This window comes from Chinchilla lanigera, unplaced genomic scaffold (assembly GCF_000276665.1).
Source record: "Chinchilla lanigera isolate Chin_1 unplaced genomic scaffold, ChiLan1.0 scaffold00072, whole genome shotgun sequence".
Classification (NCBI taxonomy): domain Eukaryota; kingdom Metazoa; phylum Chordata; class Mammalia; order Rodentia; family Chinchillidae; genus Chinchilla; species Chinchilla lanigera.
In genome coordinates, this window is record NW_004955473.1 from 1,358,782 (window position 1) to 1,385,056 (window position 26,275).

At 38.8% G+C, this 26,275-nt stretch overlaps 1 protein-coding gene across 1 annotated transcript in view; it reads left to right on the top strand.

The window, feature by feature from the left end:
• Gpc3 (glypican 3) overlaps window positions 1–26,275 on the top strand; it is a 462,080-nt gene that overhangs the window by 389,155 nt on the left and 46,650 nt on the right. Inside the window, exon 9 of the mRNA XM_013523049.1 lies at window positions 18,222–18,381. Within this exon, the coding sequence (XP_013378503.1) occupies window positions 18,222–18,381 (160 nt within the window). The remainder of the gene's footprint in view (window positions 1–18,221; window positions 18,382–26,275) is intronic.

The window sequence follows — 26,275 nt, forward strand, 5'->3', positions numbered from 1 at the left end:
AACATAACTGTCCAATATTTTATTCATTATTTACTCGCCCTTTCTCCTTCTCCCAGATCTTGTAAACGACTAATCTATAGTATGTTTATATGGATTTACCTATTCTGGACATTTCATATAAATGACATTGTATAATGCGTGGGTTTTTTTAATGCTTGGCTTTCTTTTTAAGCATAATGTTTTCATGTTGTAGCATGTATCAGAATTTAATCCCTTTTATGCCTAAATAATGTTCTGTTGTACAGAAATACTGCTTTTTGTTTATCCATTCATCTCTTCAGGAACATTTGGACTAGTTCTACCTTTCGGCTCTTAGGTATATGCTATTACGAGCACTGGTGTACAAATATCTTTTTGAACTATTACTTGAATTATTTTGGATACATACATAGGCATAGAATTGCTGGATCATCTGATATGCTTAAGTGACTGAAGAAGAACTAAGCTATTATTCATAGTGGTTTTACCATTTTACATACTTTCCATATTTAATAATTCTTTTTACAACCACCTTAGTGTCTGTGAAATCGTGTCTCATTGTGGGTTTGAGTTGCATTTCACTAATGACTCATTTTTCCATTGACTTTTTGTGTGTGTGTAGTGCTGGGTATTGAACCCAAGGCCTAACGCATATTAGGCAAGTATAGTATCACTGAGCTAAACCCTCAGCCCGCTCTTCATTTTTGAAAGCTATATTTGCTGCATAAAGAATTCTCGCTTAACAGGGTTTTTTATTCAGTATTTTAAATGTATCATCTCACTGCCTTCTGGCCTCCATGGTTTCTGATGAGAAATGAGATGTCAGTCTTCTTAAAGACCACGTGTATGTGATGAATTACCTCTGTCATGGCTTTCACAATTTTTTTCATTGTCTTTGGCTTTCAACCATTTTTTGATATATCTAGGTATGGATCTCTTTGAATTTATCATAGTTGGTATTTACTAAGTTTCCTTGATATGTAGATTGCTGTTTTTCATGAAAATGGGGAAGCTTTTAGCCCTCATGTCTTCATACATTTGTTTGGCCTATTTCTCTCCTCCTCTCAGTTGCCAATTATATGCTTGATGGTGTTCTGCAGCAGTCTGAGGTTGTATTCAGTTTTCTTCACTGTTTTTGCTTCTCTTCGCACTATCTCAGTGCACATATCCTTCACTGATTCCTTTGCCATCTCAAATTGCTGCTGAGCCATTCTACCAAATGTTGATTCAGTTATTTTACTTTTCAACTTCAAAATATCTATTTTGATGTTTTCCATAATTTCTCTCTTTATTGATATTGTGTATTAAATGAGACATCATTACCACTTCTTTTATTCTTTAAACATGGTTTCCTTTAGCCCTTTAAACATGTTTAAAGTGGCTTGATTTAAAGTCTTTTTAGCTCAATGGTAGAGCACTTGCTTAGCATGCATGAAGCCCTGGGGTTGACCCCCAGCATCCACAGCTAAATTTTTTTTAAAAGTCTTTATCCAAAAAGCTGGGCATAGTGGTGCATGCCTGTAATCCCAGCACTCGGGAGGCTGAGGCAGGAGGATCGTTGCAAATTTGAGACCAGCCTGGGCTACAAGGGGAGCTCAAGGCCAGCCTGAACCACATAGGAAGACCCTGTCCAAAAACCCTGACAAAAATAAACAAAAGTCTGTATCTAATAACTCCACTGTATGCTTTCACTTCCTCAGGTACAGTTTTAATAGATGATAGATAGATAGATAGATAGATAGATAGATAGATAGATAGATAGATATCCTATTTTGAGTCCTTTAATAAAATTTCCACTTATCTATGAGGAAGTAAATAGATGCTTATGAAATTATTTGATATTGGTGGGACCATTACACTTTAAAAAAATCACTCTTTTATATTTCATAGTTTCCAAAATACTTACTTAGGCTTATTACATTTGCTCCTAAAGGCAGCCTGGTGCTTTTGCCAGGGCAAAAAAATATGTTTATTACTGTTTCACGAGTGAGAAAGCTGAAGCTCCTATGCCAACGGCTTTTTCCATGATGCCATGTTTTATGTGTCTCCCTATCATTTACACTTAGCCCGTTGACATTCATAACTTTCCTATGTTATTTTATGCACAAATTCAGTTTGGTCTCTTTCATTCTTTGTGTTTGATATTGTTCCAGACAGTTACTAAAATAGGTTTAAAATTTTTGTAAAAGCTCTTGGAACATTTTTTATTAAATTCTTTGGTGAAGCAAGCTGAGTAGAAGAACAGCCACATTCACCAAAAGCTGTAAATATTTAGATATACTTCTGGCTTCTAAGAAAATTCTGCATTTGGGAGAAGTTCATTTTTAGTCAGGTTTGTTTTACATGCCCCTTCACTTCAGATGCTTTTTTCCTTTTAATGTTTTGGTTTTCAAGATGTGAAAGCATTTTCTTTATAATACAGAGAAACTGAGTTGAAATTTATGGACAGGAGAAGTTGACAGGTGCCAATGTGACATAGGCGCATGGACATCCAAAGATACCTGTCTATACCAAAGTATCTCTTCCACCATATACCACTGGCAGTCATTCCTTGGGGAATCATTCTCCCAGAAGGCCTGGTTTAAGGGAACTGTTCACCAAAAGGGAATCATATCTAAAACAATTATTAGTCACTATCAACAAGAAAATCTGTAATTTATTTCCTGTCCATTGTGTGCCAAGGCACTGTTCTAAATTATGTCCTCATAATAGGACATAAAGGTAGTTTATATGCTACTCATTTGACAGACATGGAGATTAATGCTTGGAAAATTTAACATGAAGAACTAGGTCCTGAGTAAATTAAAGGATAAGTTTTGGCAGAGTGGAAGTCCTGAAATGTAAGGGACAACCCAGTTGATGGGTGAATTGACAGACTTTGGGGATTCTTTGGGGCCATTTGAGAAGACTGGGTCCTCTGGGAAGTAACTGTAGAGAAGACCAACCTTGTCTGGTTGAAGACACCATTTCTTTATTATTTTCCCATCAGCTAGGCTGAGTGGTGAGGAGTGCTGTAAATTACAAGGATGTAGAGACAGAAATGTTGAGAAATAATAGGCTTGGATAACTATTTTCCATACAGCTAGAAAGTAAAATCACACAAAGCGATATAGTGTTTGGGTGTGCTTCTCTAAGCAAGATGATACTTCCAAGTGTACACGTTTGACATATATATATCTGAAGCCTAAATGCTTAAAGTGAAGGAACTGTTTTCCCAGTTGAGTTAATGAAAAATAAATCATATTTCTGGCTGGTATGCCTAGAAATAAGAAACAGAAATGAAGCTGGGGTAAAGTGAGGTAGGGACATCTTTTAGAAAGGAGAAGGACTTTATTAGCAGCAACATTAGCCTCCTCCAAACCCCTATGGCCTCCTCCAAACATCACTTACTATGGCAATGAATTATTTACTTTCCATTAATTAAGCCATCTGTATAAGTGCAACTACCTGTGCTTGTGAATTTGTTGGGCTCTCAATATATCAGATGTCAGGACTCTGATAGTGATGCTAGAATTTAGTTCAAACTTAGGAGTCATTATATACAGCTTCACTGATTGCACTGTATATGTTCTTGCTTCTGTCTGGAAACATGAAAATGTAAGATGTTGACCATCTGAAACAGCATAGCAGTCCTAAAATATAGTTGTTATTTGGAGATGCATAAATTACAACCCTCCCACCAAATTTAATCATTGTAGCAGCAACATATTCAAAGTTTCCATTTAGTTGAAAGCCACCGTAACTTAGGAATTTACCACTTGTATTAATAAGATTGACCAAATGCTTAAATTTGTATAAGAAAGTAGGAAGTGAAATGGCATTATATTCAACTGAATGCGCATACAAAGGCCACAGTGTGATTAAGCCTTGCTAAGATGCTTTTACTAGTAGAACAGGTGAGTAGGAGGAAAAAAAGTTCCTACATATTTTGACTAATTGATTTATCCAGCTAATGAAGGGTGGATGAAGACTTTGAAAGGTTGGAGGAGTTGATCATTTATGCGTAGAAACCACAAGTCCTCTTCATGCACTGAACTGACGTTTGGTTTCCTTTTGTTTTGTTTTGTTTTCGGAAAGACAAACCAAAGCAAAACATTTTGACCTGGTTTTATTCTGCCACATTTCCACATCTACTAGAGAGTAGCTCCTTGTATAGTATATAGTTCTTCAGGGCAGGCTTTATATTCTGTGACTACCACTTACTCTGGCAACCTGGAAATTGGCTGTTGCATGTACCCATGGGCCATATTATTCTCTCCTTCACCTGTGATCTGGTCAGGTTTGGCTAAGAATTTAGGAAGGAGAACATTTCCACGTTTTCCCTCCTGAGTCCCCTTCTATCTTTCCCAGTTTACCTGCCCTCAACTGATTCTCCTCTGCTCTCTCCAAGGATTAGGCAGACATCTAGCATGACCCATAGCTCTGGTGTGGTGGTTAGAGTGGAATGTTAACTTGATCGGCTTTGGGATCCACTCGGGTAATTGGTGGAGCACACTTCCGGGTGTGTCTGGGTGGGTCATGAAGGCACAGCCTTGTGGTGTATAGATTCCCTTTCCCCTTTCTCTGTGGTGCTGTTCTCCTGCTGTGCTCCCCTGCCACCAGAAACTATACAGCATTGCTTTGGGAAGCCTTTTGCCATGATATTCCTGCCTTGAAGCCTGTTAACCATGGTTTGCATCCTCTGAACCCTGAGCTAAATTAAACCTCTCCTCATTTAAATTGTGTATGTCAGTATTGTATCCCAGCAATGGGAAGCCTGAGTAGTAAAACTATCATTATGACTGAAAAGCTGTACAATAGGTTGTCTGTGTGGGTTCTATAGAATGAGAGATTGAACCCTGTGATCTCTCAGGTCCTGTCTAGGTCACCACTCCTGTTAATTCCCTTCACAACTTGTGGAGTATAATACTCAGTACTTCCAGGTGCCCAACACATCTAATATCTGCTTATCTCCTGCTACATACCATCCTCTGAGGGATGAGAACTCTGTCTCTCACCCATCTCCTTTCCTATTGCATCTTGCTGGGGCATTCAGGTTGGTTTCTTCAGCAATGAAAAATACCATAACTACTGAATTATGTTGAATGAACACAATGTTCAGAATGCGTGTGTATTATACAGAGTTAAATGGTAAGGGCAGAGTAAGAGGGGTATTTTTTAAAGAGAAATGTTGATCGAATATGATCACAAAGAATCTCAGAGAATGGTGGAGAAGCCCATGTTAGAACTGGTCAAGACATTCTTATATACTGAGCTCAGTGAAAAGAAACAAAGGTAGAACAATAAATAGGTGTTGGCCATAGCCTGTTATAAGCTGTCCTTTCCCTTCCCACGCTTACATTCTCCTCCTCTTGCCACTCTATCACCACCATCATCACCAAATAATTTTGTGGGATAGGGAAGGAGTCCAGGTAAGGTAGCCGGCCAATCACTTCAGCCCCAGGAACAAGCAAAATGTGTACACCCTATCCACTAGAGAGGCTCCACAGAGAAAAGAATTCACCATAATCTCTACCAACGTATACCTAGCCAAAATAGCACAGGATAGAGCTCTGCCCAACTCTGAGTACCAATTAGCTGGGGTTGGTTACATAATGCTCTTCCCAGACCCTGTGGTTAAATTCTAATAAACTTCTTAGGAAAAACAAGGGGCCTCTCTGAGGAATGGATTCCTAGGCAGATCCAGTCAGAAAAATAGTTGATGAGGTTTAGAATTCAAGAATAAGAAGAAATGATGAGAGAGACCCAGATGGGAATGTAAATGTTTGTAGCAGTAGTAGAATCCAGATCCATGCTTATTTCAAAGACATGAACTCAACTTGAGATAGGCTACCCCAAGGCTAATATATAAATATACTTAAATAAGCTAGAGTTCTGTTTTGTGGGTGAAAAATAATTGTTAAGTTTCCTTTAGGAAATGCTAAATAGCATTATTTTAGTAATGTGAGTTTAGGTAAATGCTAAGTAGAAATTATTTTATAAGGTTATACAATCAACTCAGCAGCAAATTCTACTACTAGTGGAAAAAAATCAAGTATATGATAGAATTGACTAAGCTGAAATGGAGAAGTGCTTGCCAATATCAATAATTAGTAGATGTAAAATGGCTGTGAATTTTGTTAAAATACTGTCTGACCAATATGGGGCTCCAGTGTGATGTGTTAAAGGGCAAGCTTGAGTTGAATTGGAGTGTTCAGTGATATGCTTTAAGATGGTGTCTTAAGCACTTGACAAAGTCAGGACTCAGATTCCCTTCCTATTGGAGATTACCAGCAATTTCAGTTCATGTTCCTTCATCCACTGTTTGATTAAACCATTCAAATCACTTATGATACAGGAAGGAAAATTCTACTACAAGGAAGGGCATCATTTGGTGACTACAGTGTATACCTTGGCTTGTCAATCATCTTCCTGAGATTCCAGTGCTCTAGTTGTCTTCTGTGACCAAAGTGTTACAAAACCTGTGAGTAGTAGATTCAGAAAGAGTCCATCTTTTTTTTTTTTTTTTTTTTGGTTTTTCTCCAGTTCCAGGAACCAAACTCACGACCTTGTGCTTGCCAGGCAGGCGCTTTGCCGCTGAGCTAAATCCCCAGCCCCCAAGTCCATCATTTTTAACATCTCAAATGCAGTATTTACCAAACAAAGCACTATTTTCATGTGTGCTCCAATTTTTCATACTTAAAAGTATTATCTGAGCTTTTCTGAAGTTAACTTTCATGGAAAGAACGAGGCTAAAAGGTATGAAGAGCACCATTCCTTGGCTTATTCTATTTCAGCCTTTAAAGATATGTGACTAGATATGAATAGTGCAGTAATTTCACTCATGTTTCCTGTTTCTTGTGAGAGTCCACTTCCCCCTTAGGATTCCAGAATCTAAAACTTAGAAAGCGAGAAGGTTTGAAACTCTCTGACCTGCAAAGAAATTGGAAAATCAGAATCAGTTATTTGTGCCTGATGCCCCAGGTCATTTATTGTACTTCAGAATAATACAATGCAGGCTTACCTACCCGAAACATGTTTAAAATTTTCAGATTTTTCAAATGACATACCAGAAAACGGAAGCTGTTTTCACTGCAAACCGTTTTATAAATCCGGATCTATACCTGGTCTTTAAAGGAAGGAAGCTTTGTCAGGGCAACTAGAGGCATCTTGTTAATGCTCAGTGGGGGCCAGAGGCTTTCTGGAAGAACAGTGAACCATCATCCCACACTCATTGAGGTTGACTCTTCAAGCCCAGGGCCTAATGTCATGGCCGCTAGAGTTCACACACAGGTTATTTTTCAAGGCAAGAATGCTCATTTCCCAAAAGTGTAACCACAAGATGTCTATGTGGAATGAATCACATTTATGCACTCGGACAATAGTTAATGCTCAGATCATGTCTATGTAACCTCCATTCCCTGAGAAAATATGGGATATCTTGGTACACGCTCACCCTGGGACCCTCACCATCTGTCAGTGGACTCTTACTGAAGCAGTTCCTTTGGAAACCAACCAGTGCTGTGGAGTTTCACAGATGTCTTCGAAGCAGGTTTTCCTTTGAGAGGAAAAAGTTGTATTTTATCCTTGTGGCTTTTCATAGTGGTTTAAAATTGACTTAGGAACAAAAATGCCAGTAATCCTCAACAAAGGGGAGAGCTGGGGTCAGAGGCCTTTGGAGCGAAATTGGACTTGGTGGCCTGCCAAGGGAACCTTTCTGTGTTTGCACTTTGCTGCCACACCTGGCCATTCAGCCTGATATGGCTAGCTTCTTAGGGCTAGGCCAGTTTTGGCTCCGGCCTTATAACTGAAGTTGTGGGGCTTTTAGTCTTTAAAATGGAGATTTATTCAAGTAAGACTGGAGATCCTCAAGGAGGGCATTACAGAGCCCAGAACTGACACACATGCGCACTAACCTAGCAATGCGAGTACTTAGCTGGGAGGGGGGCTTAGAAGAGGCCTACTGTGCGGCCTTGGGAACCCCATTCAGGGCCATATCCCATTGGGGGAGTTGGTTTTTTTGCTGTAAAAGATCAGTTGTCTGCCTTCCTCTTTGACTTGACCTCACTTTGTCAGGAGAGAAGCCTCCATCACCTGGGGTAAAGTATGGAGCCTGCCTCTTAGGGTAGCCCAATAAAGTGAATGACATCAGTCAGTACTCAGTCTGTCTGTGCTTCTGTTTATACCGGTATCTGGGCTATGTATCCAGGGCTCCCTGGCAGGAATCAGCTATTACCATACCATGGTATATCAGATCACAGTCAAAGAAATAGAGGCTGGGAGAAATCGGCACGTGATGAATAAATGGCTCGTTTCATTTGTTAACCCATTGGTTTGTTCATTTCTCTTAGCTACCATGCATGTCCTGAGCACTGACTATATATCAGGCATTGTGCTAGTTTCAGAGTCAAGCCCTTTCCAAGTTAATGCTGGAGAATAAAACTTCTCCCTTATGGCCCCATTCCAAACACTAATAAACCTTACTCTAGTTAACGTTTTACAAGTTTTCAGACTAAAAATGAGCATATTGCCTCAACTCTCTCCCCATTCCAATTTCCGGATTTTATAAAACGAGGCTATTAGTGCCTTCCTTGCTGCCTCTAAAGGGTCCTGAGTAGATCAACTGAGAAAACAGGCAAGGAGGTGCTTTCAATTATTGAAATAATAAATGCTAGCCAGGCGTGGTTGCACATGCCTATCATCCTAGCACTATGTGAGGCTGAGGCAGGAGAATCACAGGTTGGATCCTAACCTGGGCAATTTAGTGACTTGGTGATATTATGTCTCAAAATAGAGAAGGAATGAATAAAAACAGCTGAGGATGTACCTCAGTGGGGCCCTGAGTTCAATTCTGAGTATTGCTTAACTATTTAATTAAATTTAAAAGTAAATTTAAATTTAATAGTAATGACATAATGACTAAGATTTATTAATGGTTTGCAGTGTTCCATAGAATTAGTCCTACCTAGTTTTTAAGCAAATTTTAACCAATACCAAGCATTCAAAATTCATTGTTTGAAAATTCAAGTTCTATAAATAATATAGTTTTTATTCCATAATATTACCATATTATTGTGTGAACTCTGTGTACCATAGATTAAAGTTCAGTGCTTTCCATGAAATAACTCACTTCGTTCCCTCAGTTATACAGTGTATAAGATAGGTAGGAGTGTGATTTTTACTCATCTTATAAATTGGAAACATAAAGCTCAAAGAGGCTAAAGAATACCTTGCCTACAGTAACAAGGTCAGCAAGTGATAGTCTAGATTTCAATCCAGGTTTTCTGACTCCAAGCTATGAGCTTTTAACAGCCATGGTCTGTCTTCTCTTAGGAAAGACTATACATTTCTAATCTACAAGCTGAGTATCGCTAGTCTGTAAATCTGAGATCCAGAATACTCTAAAATCCAAAATTTTTTGAGTGTCAATATGACACAAGTGCAAAACTCCATACCATGAAACTATTTCATGCACAGAATTATTTAAAACACTCTAAAATTACCTTCAGGGTATATGTATAAGTTATACATGACACATGAATGGATTTCATGTTTAAACTTGTGCCCCATCCCCAAAATATCTCATTATGTATATACAAATATTCAAAACTCCACAAATCTCTGAAATTCGAAGCACTTAGGTTTGCAAGCATTTCAGATGAGGGATACCCCAACTGTATTGGTAGCATTATTGGGAAATTTCTACTTTGAGGTGGTGGGTGGTGTCCTGAAACTTCAAGGAATCATTTCTACCACTGGAAAAGGAGCCTTACCTAAATGGTTGAAATTCCATACCCAAGTTTACTGCTTTCAAATCCTGGTCGCTTTTACTGTAAGACATTTATTTAATTAGGAGACTTATTTTCATAAGTTTCAGCATCACCTTCACAACATAAAGCTGTACTACAGGAAGCTGGAAGTGGGGGGGAAGCAGGTGCTGTGGGTAACGGGTAGATGTAAAAGCAGGTCCCAGGCAAGAGTGTAGGGGGTGTGGGGCACCTTGCTGATCCCATGTGGAGGCATGGCCACTAGTTAGTAGGGCTCTCTGCATCCTGTTGCGTCTCTGCATGCATCCTTGGGGCATAGCCCCTTCATCTTACGGGCAACATCCAGAAGGGTTTTCTCAGACTCTCCCATTCTTCTAGCCTTCTCTTGGGGGCCACAGTGTAAGGCCATGGAGTGTTACTTGTTTTGCCTTCTAAGGCATTCATAATAAGCTCCTAATGCCTGCTGCTGCAGGGTGGCTGCTCCTCCTTACTCTTCAAAATCGTCGTTACTATCCTAAGCAGCAGAGCTAACATGTCCAAGAACAAGGCAATGTGCTAAACACCATATGTGCAATATTCTATTTATTTGTTCATCCATCCACTTAATGAATATATTTGAATATTATCTTATTTTCTCCCAAACACTGTGCTAGACACTAGTAATCAAAGTGAACCATTATTCCTTCTGTCAAGCTGAGATGCAAAGGGAACCATAAAATTTATTTCAAACAATGGGAAATTCTATGAACAAAGGGTCCAAGAACTATGAAAGGTGAATAGTGCTGTTTAATATTTCAGTGACCCTTTGTAGTTAATAAATAATATTGTTCTCCATCTCACAGATAAGGAAACTGAGTCTAAGTGACTTGTCCAAAATTGCACAGCTCAGAATTAAGCTAAGTAGAGATTTAAATCCTTGCTGGTAAGATTCCAGAGCTCACACTCTTAACTGCTCTACTCTAATGCCTCCTCAGTGTGTGAAGTGCATATGTAGCCATTAATTCGAGCCCTGCACATTTGGGTTCTGGCTTCATCTCAAATGCGTGGAGTTGCAATTGTTTCCAATTAGCTGTGGCTGTGGTTTGGTGCATTTGTTAAAAGAAAGTGTGCATGCAAAGCAGAGGTCACGTGCTCGGCCTCGTGGATATGCACAGCGTATAAAAAATAATGGCATTCCAAAAGAGCTGGGATTCATTGGAGTCCCCACATTTGTTTCCCATTAACTTATGCTACTCAAATACAAACAGTAAAGCAAGTGTTTACATTGCTGTGGACACGGAAAGCCAGGCCCCCAAAGCATTCCTTGTAGGTTATATAAAGCTGAGCATCCAAATTGTTCAAAATCAGTTTTGTAAGCCCAGCTTAATAGCTTGAAAACGTAACCTGGATTCCACATATTAAAAAATGCCTAGAGAGAGTGTACGAGTAGCCAAAAGAGACAAAACCAGCTAAATCCTCAAAGTATGTACCAAGCCCCTTGTTTGCAGTATCTATTTTGTTACTTATCCTTCATTTTTTAAAATGCTAAAGAGCTTAGAGTCAAGAAAGCTCTTAGCTGTATACCAGCGGTAATGGAATTTTTCATTCTGTCCTAACCAGCTGTCTGAAGCCTTTCAAAACAAACCCGTTCATGATGAGATAGTTTGGTTACTTAAGACACGGTAGATGACAAGGCTGGGGAAAACAAGCAGGAGGCATCCAATGTCCCTAGGTGCCTGCTGCTTACCTCCCCCCACCCCCACAGCAAAAGCCCTTCCCATCAATTTAGAGTTAATGCTTAGCATCTGAAAAAATGAGATTGAGTTGAAAGTTATGTGAAATAAAGACACAATGGCAAAAAATGTGAAATGAAGATCCCAGTTTGTTGAAGTCTTTACTTAAATCGTATTTCTCTTGAAGAGTTCTGGACTTGAGGGGAGAAGGTGTTATTTTTAATGATGTGTTTATCACTTACTCATTGACTTGGTTGAGTCACGGCCCCTCTCTGGGCCTCAGGGTTTTCCCTCAATGTGGGAAATGACGATGACAGTTTTCCTCATTATATAGGTAGAGGAGAGGAGTCAAAAACTATGTAAGGAACATATGTTCAACTCCAGCACAGTGTGAGGGTGATTAGGCTCATATCTGCAATCAGTATCATGACAAGAGGGACAGTATTCATGCCATATAAACAGATCATGACTACTGGTGTCACTGGCCTAATTTATCATATTTGATTCCCTGACAACAAGTATATCACTTTATTCTCTGAGCTCTTGGTAGTCAAGCTTGAGAAGAGCTTTGGCCAAGTCGTGCTGTCCATTGCTACAGTGCCCTTTATCTTGGATATGGCTGTAAGCATATAAAATTGCTATATTATAAAAAGCCTTTTTCTCTTCACCGTGTTTTCAGTTTTCTTCAGTAATTATTCCAGACTTTTCTTTTTATCACACAACCTTGAGTACCTGTACTAAAGCTAGCTTTAAATGTTTCCCTTTCTAATTAAATGAAGTCAGTCACCTTTATACAAGGATATTTTCACTAACTACAAAGACAAAAGGTCATGATGACCTAAGTGAAAAGAAAATCAGATTGCATTACTTTAAAAAAAAAAACTAAAACCTTGTAACAAGGATTCTAACATGTACAGTGATAAAATGACTTACGTCCAAAGATGATTCCCAGAGGATTCTGGGAAGTACACTAGTACTGGAGAAGCCTTTCTTGAAATGTAGGCTGTGGTTTACTCACAGTAAGTTGGAAGGACAGATCTAGTTAAAAATGAAGATTTGTATATTCAGCTGCAGACCTACTAAACCAGAAGCTCTGTGAGTACGGCGAGGGAGCCATTTTATTTATTTGTGTTAGAAATCAAACTTAGGGACTTGTATAAACCTCTTCTACCAGTGAGCTACACCCCCATCCCAGGGAGCTTCTCTTTTAACTAGCTTCCTAGGTTATTCTTAAAGAAATTGTAGACTCACTCCCATAATGTATAAGTATAGTACATTAATATCGTCAGGGCTAGGAACCTTACAAGGAAATAATCTGAATACGTGCATGTTATCTAGATGCCTACCCCCCCCAAGCCTCATGAGGTCATAGGTGGGGCTTTTCAGAGCCAGCTGAATCTAGGGTGTGTGATACTGCAATATTAAGGGTGTGGGATACTAAATCAGTCTACTGATCAGTTTAGCATAGTTCTGGATGTGGATAATGGGAAGGCCCACCCTCGCTTTGGTTGGCACCACCCAAAATGCAGGTAGCCTGGAAGGGATGAAAGGGAGAAGCAGGCTTGCTGCTTCCTTCCTTCTACCTACCCTGCCGTGCCATGGACTTTTTCCTCTTCAGTGTCCCTCTCCTGTGCCATCCTATCTTACAGCCAGCCAGTTACAAACTGAAACCTCTGTAAACTGTGAACTAAATAAACCTTCCCTCCTTTCACTTCAAGAGTTGGGTATTTTGTCTCAGCAACAAGAAAAGTAACTAAGACATCCAGTGACCTCACTTTCTCCCACTAAGTATAACTCCTAATACACCACCTCCCCGTCGGGGCAGAGACTGGTGACCAAGCTTTCAACACATGAGCCTTTAGGGGTGGAGAGGGGATTTAAGATCCAAATCACAGCATATATGATGCTTACATATTTAAAATATTACATTCTAAAATATAAATTTATTGTATGCTTAGGCATCTATGATAGTCTCCATGGCTACAAGAGCTGCACAGAAGGTAATTGCTATTGTAAATTCTGAATTGTATTGGGGAAGGTGGGAGAAAGAGGAGAGGAAAGGAAAAGGAAAAATGATCAAAATGCCATATATATATATATATATATATATATATATATATATATACTAACTCACCAAGATGATTACAAGTATGTATTGCAGATGTATTGAAAATTAAAAGAAAATAAAAAACAAAGACAGTACTGGATTGTGAAGGGCTTTGTGTACCCTTGCTGTACAGAAAGCAATGTGTGGCAAACACATCAGATTTACATGTTGCTATAGAGAGAATGGAGTGAAATAATCACACTTGTGTTTTAATATGATATTGACATTTATAATCATTATTCTGAGGCTTAGCTTTTACAAGGCTAACGGGATGCTGTCCTTTGAAAATGGTAAACAGTTAATCAAAAGCATTAGGGCCCAAAAGTTACCTGATTTTGGTGCAAGGCCCTCATAATTTTCCTTTTATAAAGCAAGTGTTCACCCTGAAAGACGTTATAAAGAGTGAGAGAGGGAACAATAAGGTCAATATTGTGAATTGTAATTAGCTGATTTGGTTTCTGGGCTAAATTCCAGGCGGTGCTAATTCCTCAGTCCTAGCTGGCAATTCCTCCACTTTGACCTGTTACCTTTTTTTCAACACTCTGGAGCTTCAGTCTCTCCTCTTAAGATTTTTGCTTTAATAATAGCTTTCTAGTTTTGGATTTGTTTTGTTAATATGTGAGGGTTAGACTAATCAGCAGCTGTCTGTGTAAAATGGTTTAAAAGTATACTATAATCCTTCTTCAATGCTGGAGTTGTCTCTAAAATGGGAGTAATTTAAGACCTAGAGAAGTAAACTCACTGGCAGAGTTTTAAAGGTTTTTTTTTTAATTGCACTTTGTTTTAAACTGAGCCACCAGAGAATACAGGGGGCATTGTACAAGAGGTTGAAAAATGGCCTCTTAAAAATTAGCTACAGGTCTTAGCCAGGGTCATCCAGAAGGGTTTAGCTATTCATCCGCAAGTTCTTCTATAATTAATCTGGGCTTTGGCTTTCTCCTTTTTCATGAGGTTGTGGAAGTAGCTTTTAAAGAATTAAAGATACCACGCCACTTCATTTTGCTTCAGTTCAGTAGCACATTTATCAAATGCCTACTGTGTTTCAGATACTACTTTAAATGCAGTGGGGTTCAAGGATATATAAGATGCAGTCTCTTGGCAGCTTACAGTCGGCTGGTAGAGAGAAGTCATATATATAATTAAGTTATACCAGGTTGCATACAAAAAGTGGCATTAGGGGGTTGAGATAAAAGGAGTAATGGTGGGAGTGCGGTCCACCAAGAAGACTTTAATAAGGACATAGCATTTGAACTTGGCTTAAAAGTTTAGAAAGCTTTCAATGGAAATGTAGAACAACTCATAGTATGTTCTCAGGTCAGATTTACTGAAGGTATTAATAAAAGGCTCAGATTTAGATGTGCTTGAGAAATAGCAAATTCACTACCCTACCTAACCACACATTTCCCTTCTGTAAAAAATTCTAATTCAAGTAGTGCATGACATATACAAAGGATGCATTCTTGGAAATTAACATAAAATGCTTATGAATTTTCCCATAAGAAATGATGGAGCGAGAGGAGATGGGGGGTTTTGGCAAAACTGAAGTGATGTTATAGGCTCGTTTTGCAGTTCTCAAAGAATGGTTTGTGGGCCCCGGGAGTCCATGAAACACCGGAATCGACAAGGCCAAAACTATTTGCATAATACCAAAGTGTGATTTGTGTTTTACTGTGTTGATATTTGCACCAGTGGTACAAGAGCAATGACCATTGACACTGCTGTATGAATCAAGGTTAGTAGCAGCAAAGTGTACAAGTAGTCGTAATCATTACTGCTGTATACTTGCAGGAAAATAAAAGATACTTTCACTTTAAGGACATTTGCCAACACTGTAAAACTGTTATTAATTTTATTAAACATCAACCCTTGAGTATGATTTTAATAGTCTGCTATTAAATGAGAAGTACACTTACTGGATTTATGCTGTAAAGTGTGTGTCAACATGTGTCTCAGAGAAAAGCACTTGTGAGAATATTTGGTGAGCCAAACCAGCCTCTTTTTTCATTTTGACTCAAGAGAATGACTGACAAACTATGGCGCTGCAGACTTGAGTATATGCTAGACATTTCCTTGGAAAGGAACAAAGAGAGCCTGTCAGCTCAAGGAAAACAACTGCTAGTATTTATTACCAATGAGAAAATCCTAGCTTTCAAGAGAAAACTAAAAGTTTTGAAAACTTGCATCTGCCACCATAAGCTTTGGAGCTTCCCAACACTTTTTGCTTTTCTGTTGAGATCAGAGGTGATATTTAATGAATGAGATTTTTTTCATACCATGTAATAAAAGGAGTCACCATTTGGAGGACATACATAGCTCAGTGGGCCAATATTTCCCACATGATCCATGAAAGATGATATAAAACAAGTAAACGGCTCATTCAAATTTCAAAACATACCAAAGGGTTTAATGTAACAGGGCATGAAATGGTCATTGATATGGTTTCATATTGCACATCACACCATTTATTGAGCTTTTGGTGTGTATGGGCTATCCACAATTATCAGAAAGGTTACTAAAATACTTCCCTCTCTTTTCCCACCACATATTTGTGGGAGGCTGGATTTTCTGTGAATGTTTCACCCAAAACAACACGTCACAAAAGACTGAATGGAGAAGCAGATATAATAATCATCTATTTTACATTAAGCTGGACCTTTAAAAGACTTTCCCAGATATAAAACCACTCCACCCTTCCAACGAATTGTTTTACATCTAAGAAAATATCCTAATTTTTCCTTTTAAAATGTTTATGTTAGTATATCATGGGTTTATTATTATGTTTACCTGAGCTATAAATTAATTTTTAAAATTTTTTTCAGTTATAAATTTGAAGATGAGAAATATTGATAATTAGAACTCGCACAAACAAACATTCCCTGGGATTCTTAGTAACAGTTTAAAGGAGTCTTGAGGGACAGAGGATGAAGTTTGCAGGGGCAAAGTCCTGGGTTCAAGCCCTAGTACCAAGAATGAAATAAAATAAAGGAGTCCCCCAAAAAGTTTGAGAGCCAGTTATTTTAGCCTACACTGATATGCTGTGAATTCAGATATGTGGGATGATGGGCTAGGAGAGGTGTAAGAGTTTGCAAGGGGCAGAGTGTCAGAGTGGCGAAGTGGAGACATGTTGGCTTGAGAGATAGAAAGGACACTGGTTTCTCCAACATTGTTAGGGGTTGTTGGCCCAGAAAGACCCTTATGCACTTTCTTTGCATAAAAAAAATTACCCGTGGAGCCCCATTTCTCTATGACGTATAGTTTTTTCTAAGTAGCTCTTACTTACCGTAGCAGCTAAATCACAGGTGGCAAACATAAAAGTGTACTTCACAGTGACAATAAACAGAGATAATGGAAACCACAGACACCAAACCATGCCCCTGTATGCAGTATTTTTTTTTTCCTGGCTACCTCTTCCACAATCACAATAATCACAGTTTCTGTATATCCAGCAGTTTTTGATGGCTGTCGTGTAAGGAAGAGGGGACAGTGGGACGGAGACTTAGAACTAGAAGTGGATGATGGGACAAAAGCTAAACACAGGGCATTAAAATGAAGCCTTGGGAAGAAATGGTGAGGAAAAAGAAAGTGCAGTGTGACAGCAGCCCTCAGGGATCGTTCACACTGCAGGCTGTGTCTCTGAGTCAGTAGGGAGGTAGGAGCCCCATCAAATTAGGAAGGCATTGACCATAAGGACTGAAAAGCCAGGAACTGAAGAATAAAACAAATAATGTCTCTTAATAAGCATAGCTTAATTCAGATTCACTTTGCTTTACTGTATCTTTGCTTTACTGCATCTTTCTGAAATTGTGGAAGAAGGAAATATTTAAAACTTTGCCTTTAAAAGTATAGTATGCTAGAGGTAAGTTAGTGGGGGTTGTTTGAGGTTTGAGGCATTTTGTTATACTGAACAACTACAACTGAATGTAGCCACAGAAGGTACAAGAAACAGAACTCATTGCTGGCATTGGGAGGTCACCTGAAATTTTAAAGAAATAAATGTGTATTATCTTTTATTTCAAAAAGTTTTCTAGTATTTAATCCAGGACATGAAGGTTATAAGGATTCATTTGAAGTGTATAAAAGGGCACTGCTGGTATTTTAATTTGGCGAGAGGCATTTATTATTTTAATTTAGTGAATGTAAATATGGTCCTCAGGTACTTTGTTTTTTTTTTTGTTTTGCTTTGTTTTGTTTTCCTGTACTGGGAATCAAACTCATGACCTCGCGCTTGCCAGGCAGGCGCTGTGCCGCTGAGCTAAACGCCCAGCCCCCTCAGGGACTTTCATAGTGATCTTTTCTGATCTTGGTGACCTCCTGGCCTATACATGTGCTTTGCTGATCATTTCTTAAGTCCCTTGTCAATGTGCTCTCCTGCCTTAGAGATTTCTAGAAACTTAGATCTCACGGTATGGGAAGATCTCATGTGATGTACTTTGTGGCTACTGTGTGATGTCAGTAGAGTGAAGCATTGGAGACTCATGTCAAATGCTATGGAAGACTCCAGGAGTGGGAAACTCTAAAAAGAATAAGCAGTTTATACCTATTTAAATTTTATAACTATTTTTAAAGCTTCTATGTGATTTATTCAACATATTTTACTGCCTCCTGCTAGGAATACACTATTCTACACCTACTGGAGAACTATGAAGAGCCTCTGCATTTCTGGTTGTTTTCTTTCAGCTCCTGAGAACAATGTCTGTGCCCAAAGGTAGAGCTCTGGAGAAAACTCTGGATGAGGAAGGGTTTGGAAGTGGAGACTGTGGGGACGATGAGGATGAATGCATCGGAGGCTCTGGTGATGGAATGATGAAAGTGAAGAATCAGCTGCGCTTCCTTGCAGGTAACTCATTCATCCTCTTGTTAGCTCGAAGCTGAGCTAAAAAATGGTGGCACCCGGGAATTAAAGGTCAATTGAATCTGCTCTCTATACCTCCCCTAAAATCCCAGCAACACGCAAGGAATGACTACACTCTAGAAAAATGAAGTTTTCAGGTCGCCTTTTTTTTATCTCTGGCCTTGAGTAGGTTAAAAAGGTAACTTCCTGTCTTTGTCTAAAATGAACTGACCTAATCAGTTGGCTCTGTTCCCGTTAGACATTTCCTTGGTTCTTTTCAGTTATAAAAGGAAGCGCAACCTTGGGAATCTTATGAAAATTAGTGATGGGACAACTTTCAAAGAAGAGCCATAAGCTGACCCTCTCTTCTTTCAACATCATGTTAGTTTTATTTTCTTTCTCACAAGCTGTGATGTGTTACTGCAGAGCTACACAAAACAGCAATAACAGCAGAAAAGATTGCAGAGGACTCCAAGAAGGCAAACCAAAAATTGCCTCACATTTCTATTATGTATCATAGTTTACACAGACCTTTAATATAGATAAGCATGCTTCCATTTTACAGGTAAGAAAACTGGGGCTCAGAGAAGCAATGAGGTTTCCCTAAATGGAAGATTTTGAAGTCTAATTTGGGTCCTGAGACTTCCAGTGCCATGCCCTTTTCTCTGCAGTAGTTTTCTCGGTGAAACATCTTATCGCCCAGTCGCTGAGATGCTATTCATGCTCCTGTTTCCCTTCCAGCTCCATTGCTTTACTAGCTCTTCTCAGTCCTACACTGAAACTGGCTATCATCCAGAGGTCTCTTTTTTTTTTTTTTTTTTTGGTACCGGGAATCAAACTCAGGACCTTGCACTTGCCAGGCAGGGACTTGTGCCACTGAGCTATATCCCCGGCTAGAGGTCTCTTCTTAAACATCTTTTCTTTCTCCAGAGAAAATCCAGATCTTATCCACACTCCCTCTTCCAACTATTTTTTTAATTACTCAACTTCTATTTTTCTCACTGCAGGAAAAGGAAACTAACAGGAGATCTATCTTCTTAACTAAATTTTTATGTGCATGATACAGTATTATTAGCTCTAGGCACAATGTTACACTGTATTAAGATCTTTAGAACTTATTTATCTTATGTAACTGGAATTTTACACCTGTTGATTAGCAAATCATCATTTTCCCTCTTCTACCCCCTGCAACTATTTTACTTCCTACGTCTATGATTTTTTTCTTTTTTTGGTTTTAGAGACCTCATATAAAATAGAATCAAGCAGTATTTGCGCTTCTGCAATTGGCTTATTTCATTTAGCATAATGTCCTTAGGTTTCCACCATGTGTATCATAGGGAAGAATTTCCTTCATTTTTTAAGGCAGAATAATATTCTATTATATGTAAATACCAAGGTTTTGTTACCTACTCATCCAGTGAGGAACATTGGAGTTGTTTTTACCTCTTGACTATTGCATATGATGTTACAATGAACAATCTTCATTATACCACTATGAGGATAATTTAGAAAACCATTACCACCAGTCTTGACTGCTCTGCTGAGCTATTGTCTCACATCTCCGGTGGCCTACTAAACATTTCTGTCTGACATCCTACCATTACCCTGAGTTTGTTGTGTCATAAATCAGATATATTGACTGGTTCTCTCGAACTGGTTGTCCCTTAATATCCTTATTTTTGTAATGCCATTGTCATTCTCCCAGTCACTGAGGCTTAAGTTAAAGTGATCTTTGATTGTTTCTTTTCCTTTGTCCCTTGTATGCAATTGGGCCCCAAATCCCTGTTGATTCTTTCTTTGCTATTTTTTCTACTTCTGTCACTGCTTCTTTTCTATGCCCTGCCCCCACCTTCCGGCATATGCTACTGCAATCATATCCTAAGTGATCTCCAGGCTTCTAGACTAAGGTAGGAGTATTGAAAGCCTTAGGCTAGCAGATTAGAGAACAAAGAATCAGGGACCCAGGCAGAAGATTCCATCAATTCATCATGCACAGATGCCAGGTTAATCTTTCTAAAGCATCTCATACCTCTCCCTAGCTCAGCTGCCTTGATCCTGTCCCCACTGCCTTGAGGATAAAGCTCAGATCCTTAACAGAATTCTTAGAGAGCCTTCTGGTCTAACCTAAACTATGCTTCTGGCTTTATTTCCTACCATTAACCCCATAGGACCCTTCCACTTTGGTTTTTAAAGAAAAGTAGTATTTGTACCCTATGAACACGTAAACATTGCCCATGGTTATTTCTGTATAAATGCTTCTCTTTTCTTCTGAAATTGTACTTATCTTTCAAAATACAATACAGGTATGATGCAGTGAAAAGGAAATAGTTCTAGGGGTAGAGCAAACCTGTATTTGAATTCTTACTCTAGTTCTAATGAACTAGTATGATCTGGAATAAGTTCATCAATCTCCTATGTCTCCATTACCTCATCCCATCAAATGGGGGTCATAACCCGAACTTCAATGGACTACTGCAGGATTAAATCAAGTGGAGAAATTTATAAAGCATCTAGCCCAGTGTCTGGCATATTCTAGATGCTCTATAATTGTTAGTTTCCCTCCATGATATCTTTTCCAACCATCTCAGTCCATGGTTCTATCTCCTGAATGACTGAAATAAATTTGGCCAATACTTCCAAGAAATTTTCTGCAGTGACTCTCAGGTTCCATGTGACAAAAAATGATCATGCAGATCCTGACATCCTAGTAGGAGAGTGTTGATGAAGTATAAAAAGTAAGAATAATAGAAGTTAATATTTATTTGATGCTTTCAATGTTTCAAACGCTGTGCCAGAACTTGCATGCATTGTCTCATACTGCACTGTCTTGCATTTCACAGCACCACTCTGAATTAGGGTTATTATTCTTGTTATTTCACACATGAGAAAACTGATATTAGAAGAGGTAGAGTGACTTGCCTAAGATCATGCAATCATAAGGGCAGAATTCAGAGCTAGGTTTCAGAGGCCTCTCCTTGAAAAAGTCTACTCAGACTCTTCTTTCTCTGCTCATTAATATAGTCATAAAAGACTGATGTCAGTTTGATATCTTCATCCTACAGATTGAACATCCCAGATCTGAAAATCTGGAATCCCGAATATTGTGAAGCCACACAATTTTGAGTGCTGAGATGGTGCTCTAAAGGATTTAAATCTTGGGACCTCTGATATTCTGGATTTTTTAATTAGAGCTTCTCAACCAGTAATGTCTATAAAATATTCCAAAATCTATGAAGAAATCCAAAACATCCAATACTTCTGGTCCTAAGCATTTTGGATAAGAGATTCTCAACCTATACCTATAAAGGGTTATCTAAACATTTCCCAGGTGATTCACCAAAATGTTAATAAGTCCCAGTGGTGATCCCTGGGACACATCATTGTTCATACCTCTCCAGAAAAGTCCTTGCTTATTCCTGCTCATGATTCCCTGTCCATTTCAAAATACTGTTGCACAAGTCCATAAGTTAACTTTTTTTATTTTAAAGAGAATAATAAAAGAAGAACAGCAGCAAAATACAAACAAAAGAAAGCAGGAACATTAAAAATGATACGGGTTTTCAAGCCAAATGATAGGACTTAACAGTGGTTGTTATATTACATATTGTTATCCTCAGTGATGTTGCTCAGATTACCAGATATAAGAATGGAAGATTCATCAAACTATTAAAGGGAATAAGAAAATAATAATTTAAAAAAACACTTGAGACAATATGGAGTTTCACTAGACAAGATGGTAGGTATTCACCAATGGTTTTTGTATTGCATATTGTTGTCTTCATATCAGCTTCTCAGACAAGCAGACATGCTTAATGCAAAATTGGTCAAAATTTAAAAATTTTAAGCATTAACTTTTCCTTTCAATAAACCACCAGACTTCAACAGTACAGTTATCCCAGCTATCCATATATATATGTTTAGTTCTTTTTTTCTTTCTCATCTTAGTTAACTTTTTAAAACAGTGTTTGGTATAGTGGGACCTTGTCAAGGGCCTTTTCAGAACCTACGTAAAATTCATCCTGGGTTTCCCTTCGTCCACATGCCCATTGATTGTCTTCTAATCAACCTGTTAGGCATGTTTAACCCTGAATGTTTTACAAACTATAAAACACTATATACAAAAGGTGGTTAATTTAATTTACAGGAAAAATTATACCTTGCCTCTCATATATTACCCTTGGCTAACATGATCAGTGAATCTACCAGCCTGAAGTTCCTTGGGTCACCTTTAAAATGCCCCTCATAGGAAAGAGAACCATTGCCAGTTTGTCAGGCTCATGGCAAAATAGTTATTTGGCATGAAAAACTCTAAAATTTGGTAATCTGTTACATAATTTTACCCAAAATCTTGGCAGATGCCACCCTGTCTTGGTGATTCATCAACAGCCATTTCCTTAGTCAACTCAACTTAGAACATCATGTGCATTTACCAGCATTTCACTTACCATTCCAAATTGCCTCCTCCAAAAGAAAACTCGGAATAAACAGCGCGGCTCAAATTATGTTCAGACTCTCTTATATCCTCCTTTTGTGCCTGAGCAGACGTTTTGCACCATCACAAGCATGTAATCCTATTGGCTGGCTTCCCTGGCTCAGTTGTTCCCATCTTTTGATGCACTGAAAAATTACAGGGCTCCCAGGTTCTATTCTTGGCTTTGCTTCAAATTTCCAACCGTCCTAAGGCAAGCCCCTTTCACTTGTGAGACGTCAGATTCTCTATTTCTAAAAGAGAATGCCCAGACAACTTTTGCAGGCCGTTCTAGTACCAGCAGTCTGTGATTCTGTGATTCTATGATTCTGTTCATTGCTTTCTCTTCATTCCCTGGGGAACTACTTATCAGAGTCTTTTAGGGATATGTTCTGTTGCATTTTCATCTAACTTTGCTAGCTCATTGTTCTTTTCTCCAAAGCTGTATTTCCACTTAGAAAAGATCTAATTTTCCCTGTTTGAACCACCCAGATTTTTCTAGTCTGGCAAGCCAGGATATGTACACCGGGCCCTTAGCACACCTGTACATCTGAATGCTGCTAAGTTTTTAGTAGTTTTCCAATCTAGGTATATCTACTTTTAAAACTCTTCATCCCAAAGTTACCCAAGTGTTCCCTTTTTCTACAGTCATTGTTTCTAAATATAAAATAGAATTTTAGGGTCCCCCTTCTTTCTTATTGTTGAGTAATATTTTTGATGAGCTTGCCATTACATGATGTCTAACCCATGTTTACATCTTCAACGGAACCTTTCACTTCTTAGAACAAAGGGTAACGCATTTCCCTTTTGATGAGTGTCTTAGTCCATTTGTTCTGCTATAAAAATATATTAGACTGAGTAACTTATATATAATAGAAATTAATTTCTCATAGTTTGTGTAACTAAGAAGCCCAAGGTCAAGGTGCCAGCATTTGGTGCCTGGTGAAGGCCTTTTGGCTGTATTGTTACTTAGTGAAAGGGCCAATGCCATAACCTCACCTGGTACAAGAGATAGAAAGGCAGAAAAGGGCTTACCTAGTAATTTCCAGCCGTTTCGTAAGGAAAGAATCCACTGCTTGAGGATAGAGCACTCTTAGCCTTCTCACTCCTTAATATTGTTGCGTTGGGGATTAAATTTCAATGCGAATTGTGGAGAGTACACACATTCAAAGAAGTGAGTTATTTTGTCTCTGTTAGCCTGCTTCCATATCTAAAAACTAGAGACTACTATTTCATAGGATTCTGGAGATTAAATAACGCATGCAGAGCTTTTGGCACAGTACCTGGCACCTAGTGAGCACTCAAAAAATAATATCTGCTCTTGTTACTGAGCTGTTATCACTCCTGCAAATAACTTACCATAGCCTATAAATATAAATTAGAACTGTCATGGGTTTTATTTTTTAAAGATCCATGAAAGGCAGATAGAACCAGATAACCAATCTTCAGCAATATCTCCTAACCCCTTGCTACTCCAACTGGGGTCTATGAATCAGCAACATCTGTATCATTTGGGAGTTTGTTGAAAATGCAGAACCTCAGGCTCCACCTGAAATGAAGGGGGAATGTGGCCTTCACCCTGAGCTATATCCCCAGTCATTTTTTTTAAAAATCCGTAATTGTCTCACTAAGTTGTCCATACTGGGCTTGAGATTGTGATCCTCCTGCCTCAGCTCCCAACTGCACCCCCAAAATCCTGGGATTTTAGGCATGAGCCACCACACTTGGCCAGGAAATATTTTTAAAACATAATTTCTGTTTTTTTATGTATTGTTTAATTTTTTGTGGATTAAGTGTAGCCTTACATTCCCACTGCTACCAAGCGCTTGTGCAAACGAGAGATGAAGGACGCTTTGGTGGCTTAACTGTACTCCTGCAGTGTCAAGGCATGCCCTCATAAATGAGGGTGGCAATCACTGTGTATTGATAAATTAATTGATGGGCTGGTCTGGTGAAAAAGGTAAAACCAATGGAGGAACTTTATGACAGGCCTTTTATCATGGGTGACACCTGTGAAATATTAATGATTTAGAACAAACCATGTTGCCTGCTGAGAAATGAGTACAACGCTTGTAATGGAATGAAACGTCCTGGGGGTTTTATGGGAAAGATGTTGCGTCTTGTGCAAAGCTCAAATTATAGTAAATACAGTTGTATATGGATATGGCCCTGTTGGTAACAAGTTCAGGAATGAATTACGGCAAATTTTCTAAAATGTATTCAGAGTTTGAACGACATAGTTCTACTTCCTTTGCACTATTCAGAAACCAACCATTCAGATTTTGATAATTTCATCACAGATTGTTTCTCATCTACTAATCCACTCCTGAAACTCTTAGGCAAGGTCTTGCAGTGACTCCTTCCAAACCTATGTATTGAAATAATATTCCTTCAGCCATGTCACCTCAGTGTAAGAGGAACCCATGGCATCCACTGGAAGGGAGATCCCCTCTGATAGACAAATGGGGCACCCTCTAATTCTTAGGGTGCTGGACCTTGAAACATAATTGGAAGGCCTTACATCCACAGAGTCAGACACACTGAATCCCAATTCTGTTTCGGCCACTTCCCCGTGTTGTATTCTTGGGCCAAGTTACTTAGCTGCTCTATGCCTTTGTTTCTTCATTTGTAAAAATAGTGATAAAATATTTGCTGACCCTCCCACCCCAATAGTTGTTGAATGAAACACAGTTGGTAGTGGATATAAGCAAAATGTAAAGCAGTATGCTCATTTAGGGTCCTACTAATATTATTTAGTACCACCGAGTTACAAGTTAATTTTATGTGCCAAAAGCCTTTAGCTAAAATTATACATCAAGTCCCCAATGATCTGGCCAACGATGTTCATTATAAATATGCTCCTTCCTCCATCCCCAAAGATGGCATTTTCAGTTACTCATTAACTTGCTTTTAGCCCAGGGTGGTCTGAAGTGAGAAGATATTTAAACAATGACAAATATGTCTGCCGAGTTGTGCAAATAACCACATAGTCATAACAGTAATAGGCACCTACATCTTGAAAGAATCACGGCTAGTTATGTTTTGTTTTCTTTGGTGGCAGAGGGGCAGTGAGGGCAGGGGTGGACAATGAGTTGGGGAGGGTCAAGAAAAGGGCCCGTGATTCTTTCCATTCTGTCTTGCTCTTAGCTACAAGCAATCTGCTTTCATGTCTTGATCTTTTCTTTTAGAGATCAAATGCCATGGGGAAGCTGAAGGAAGCAAAGCTCACTATAATAGCACTTTTCAGGCAGATACAGACCAGGTGGTTCTTGCTAATAGATTGACAAGACAGCCAATCCCAGGTCATTCTAGAGCTTTGTGCAGCTCCCAGGGCTCACAAAGAAGGGTTTAGATGTGAGATTTAGCAGTGATATTATCTGCCAGTTGAGAAGTATACCCAAAAAGGGGCCTTCCTCATGCCTTAGTGTTGAC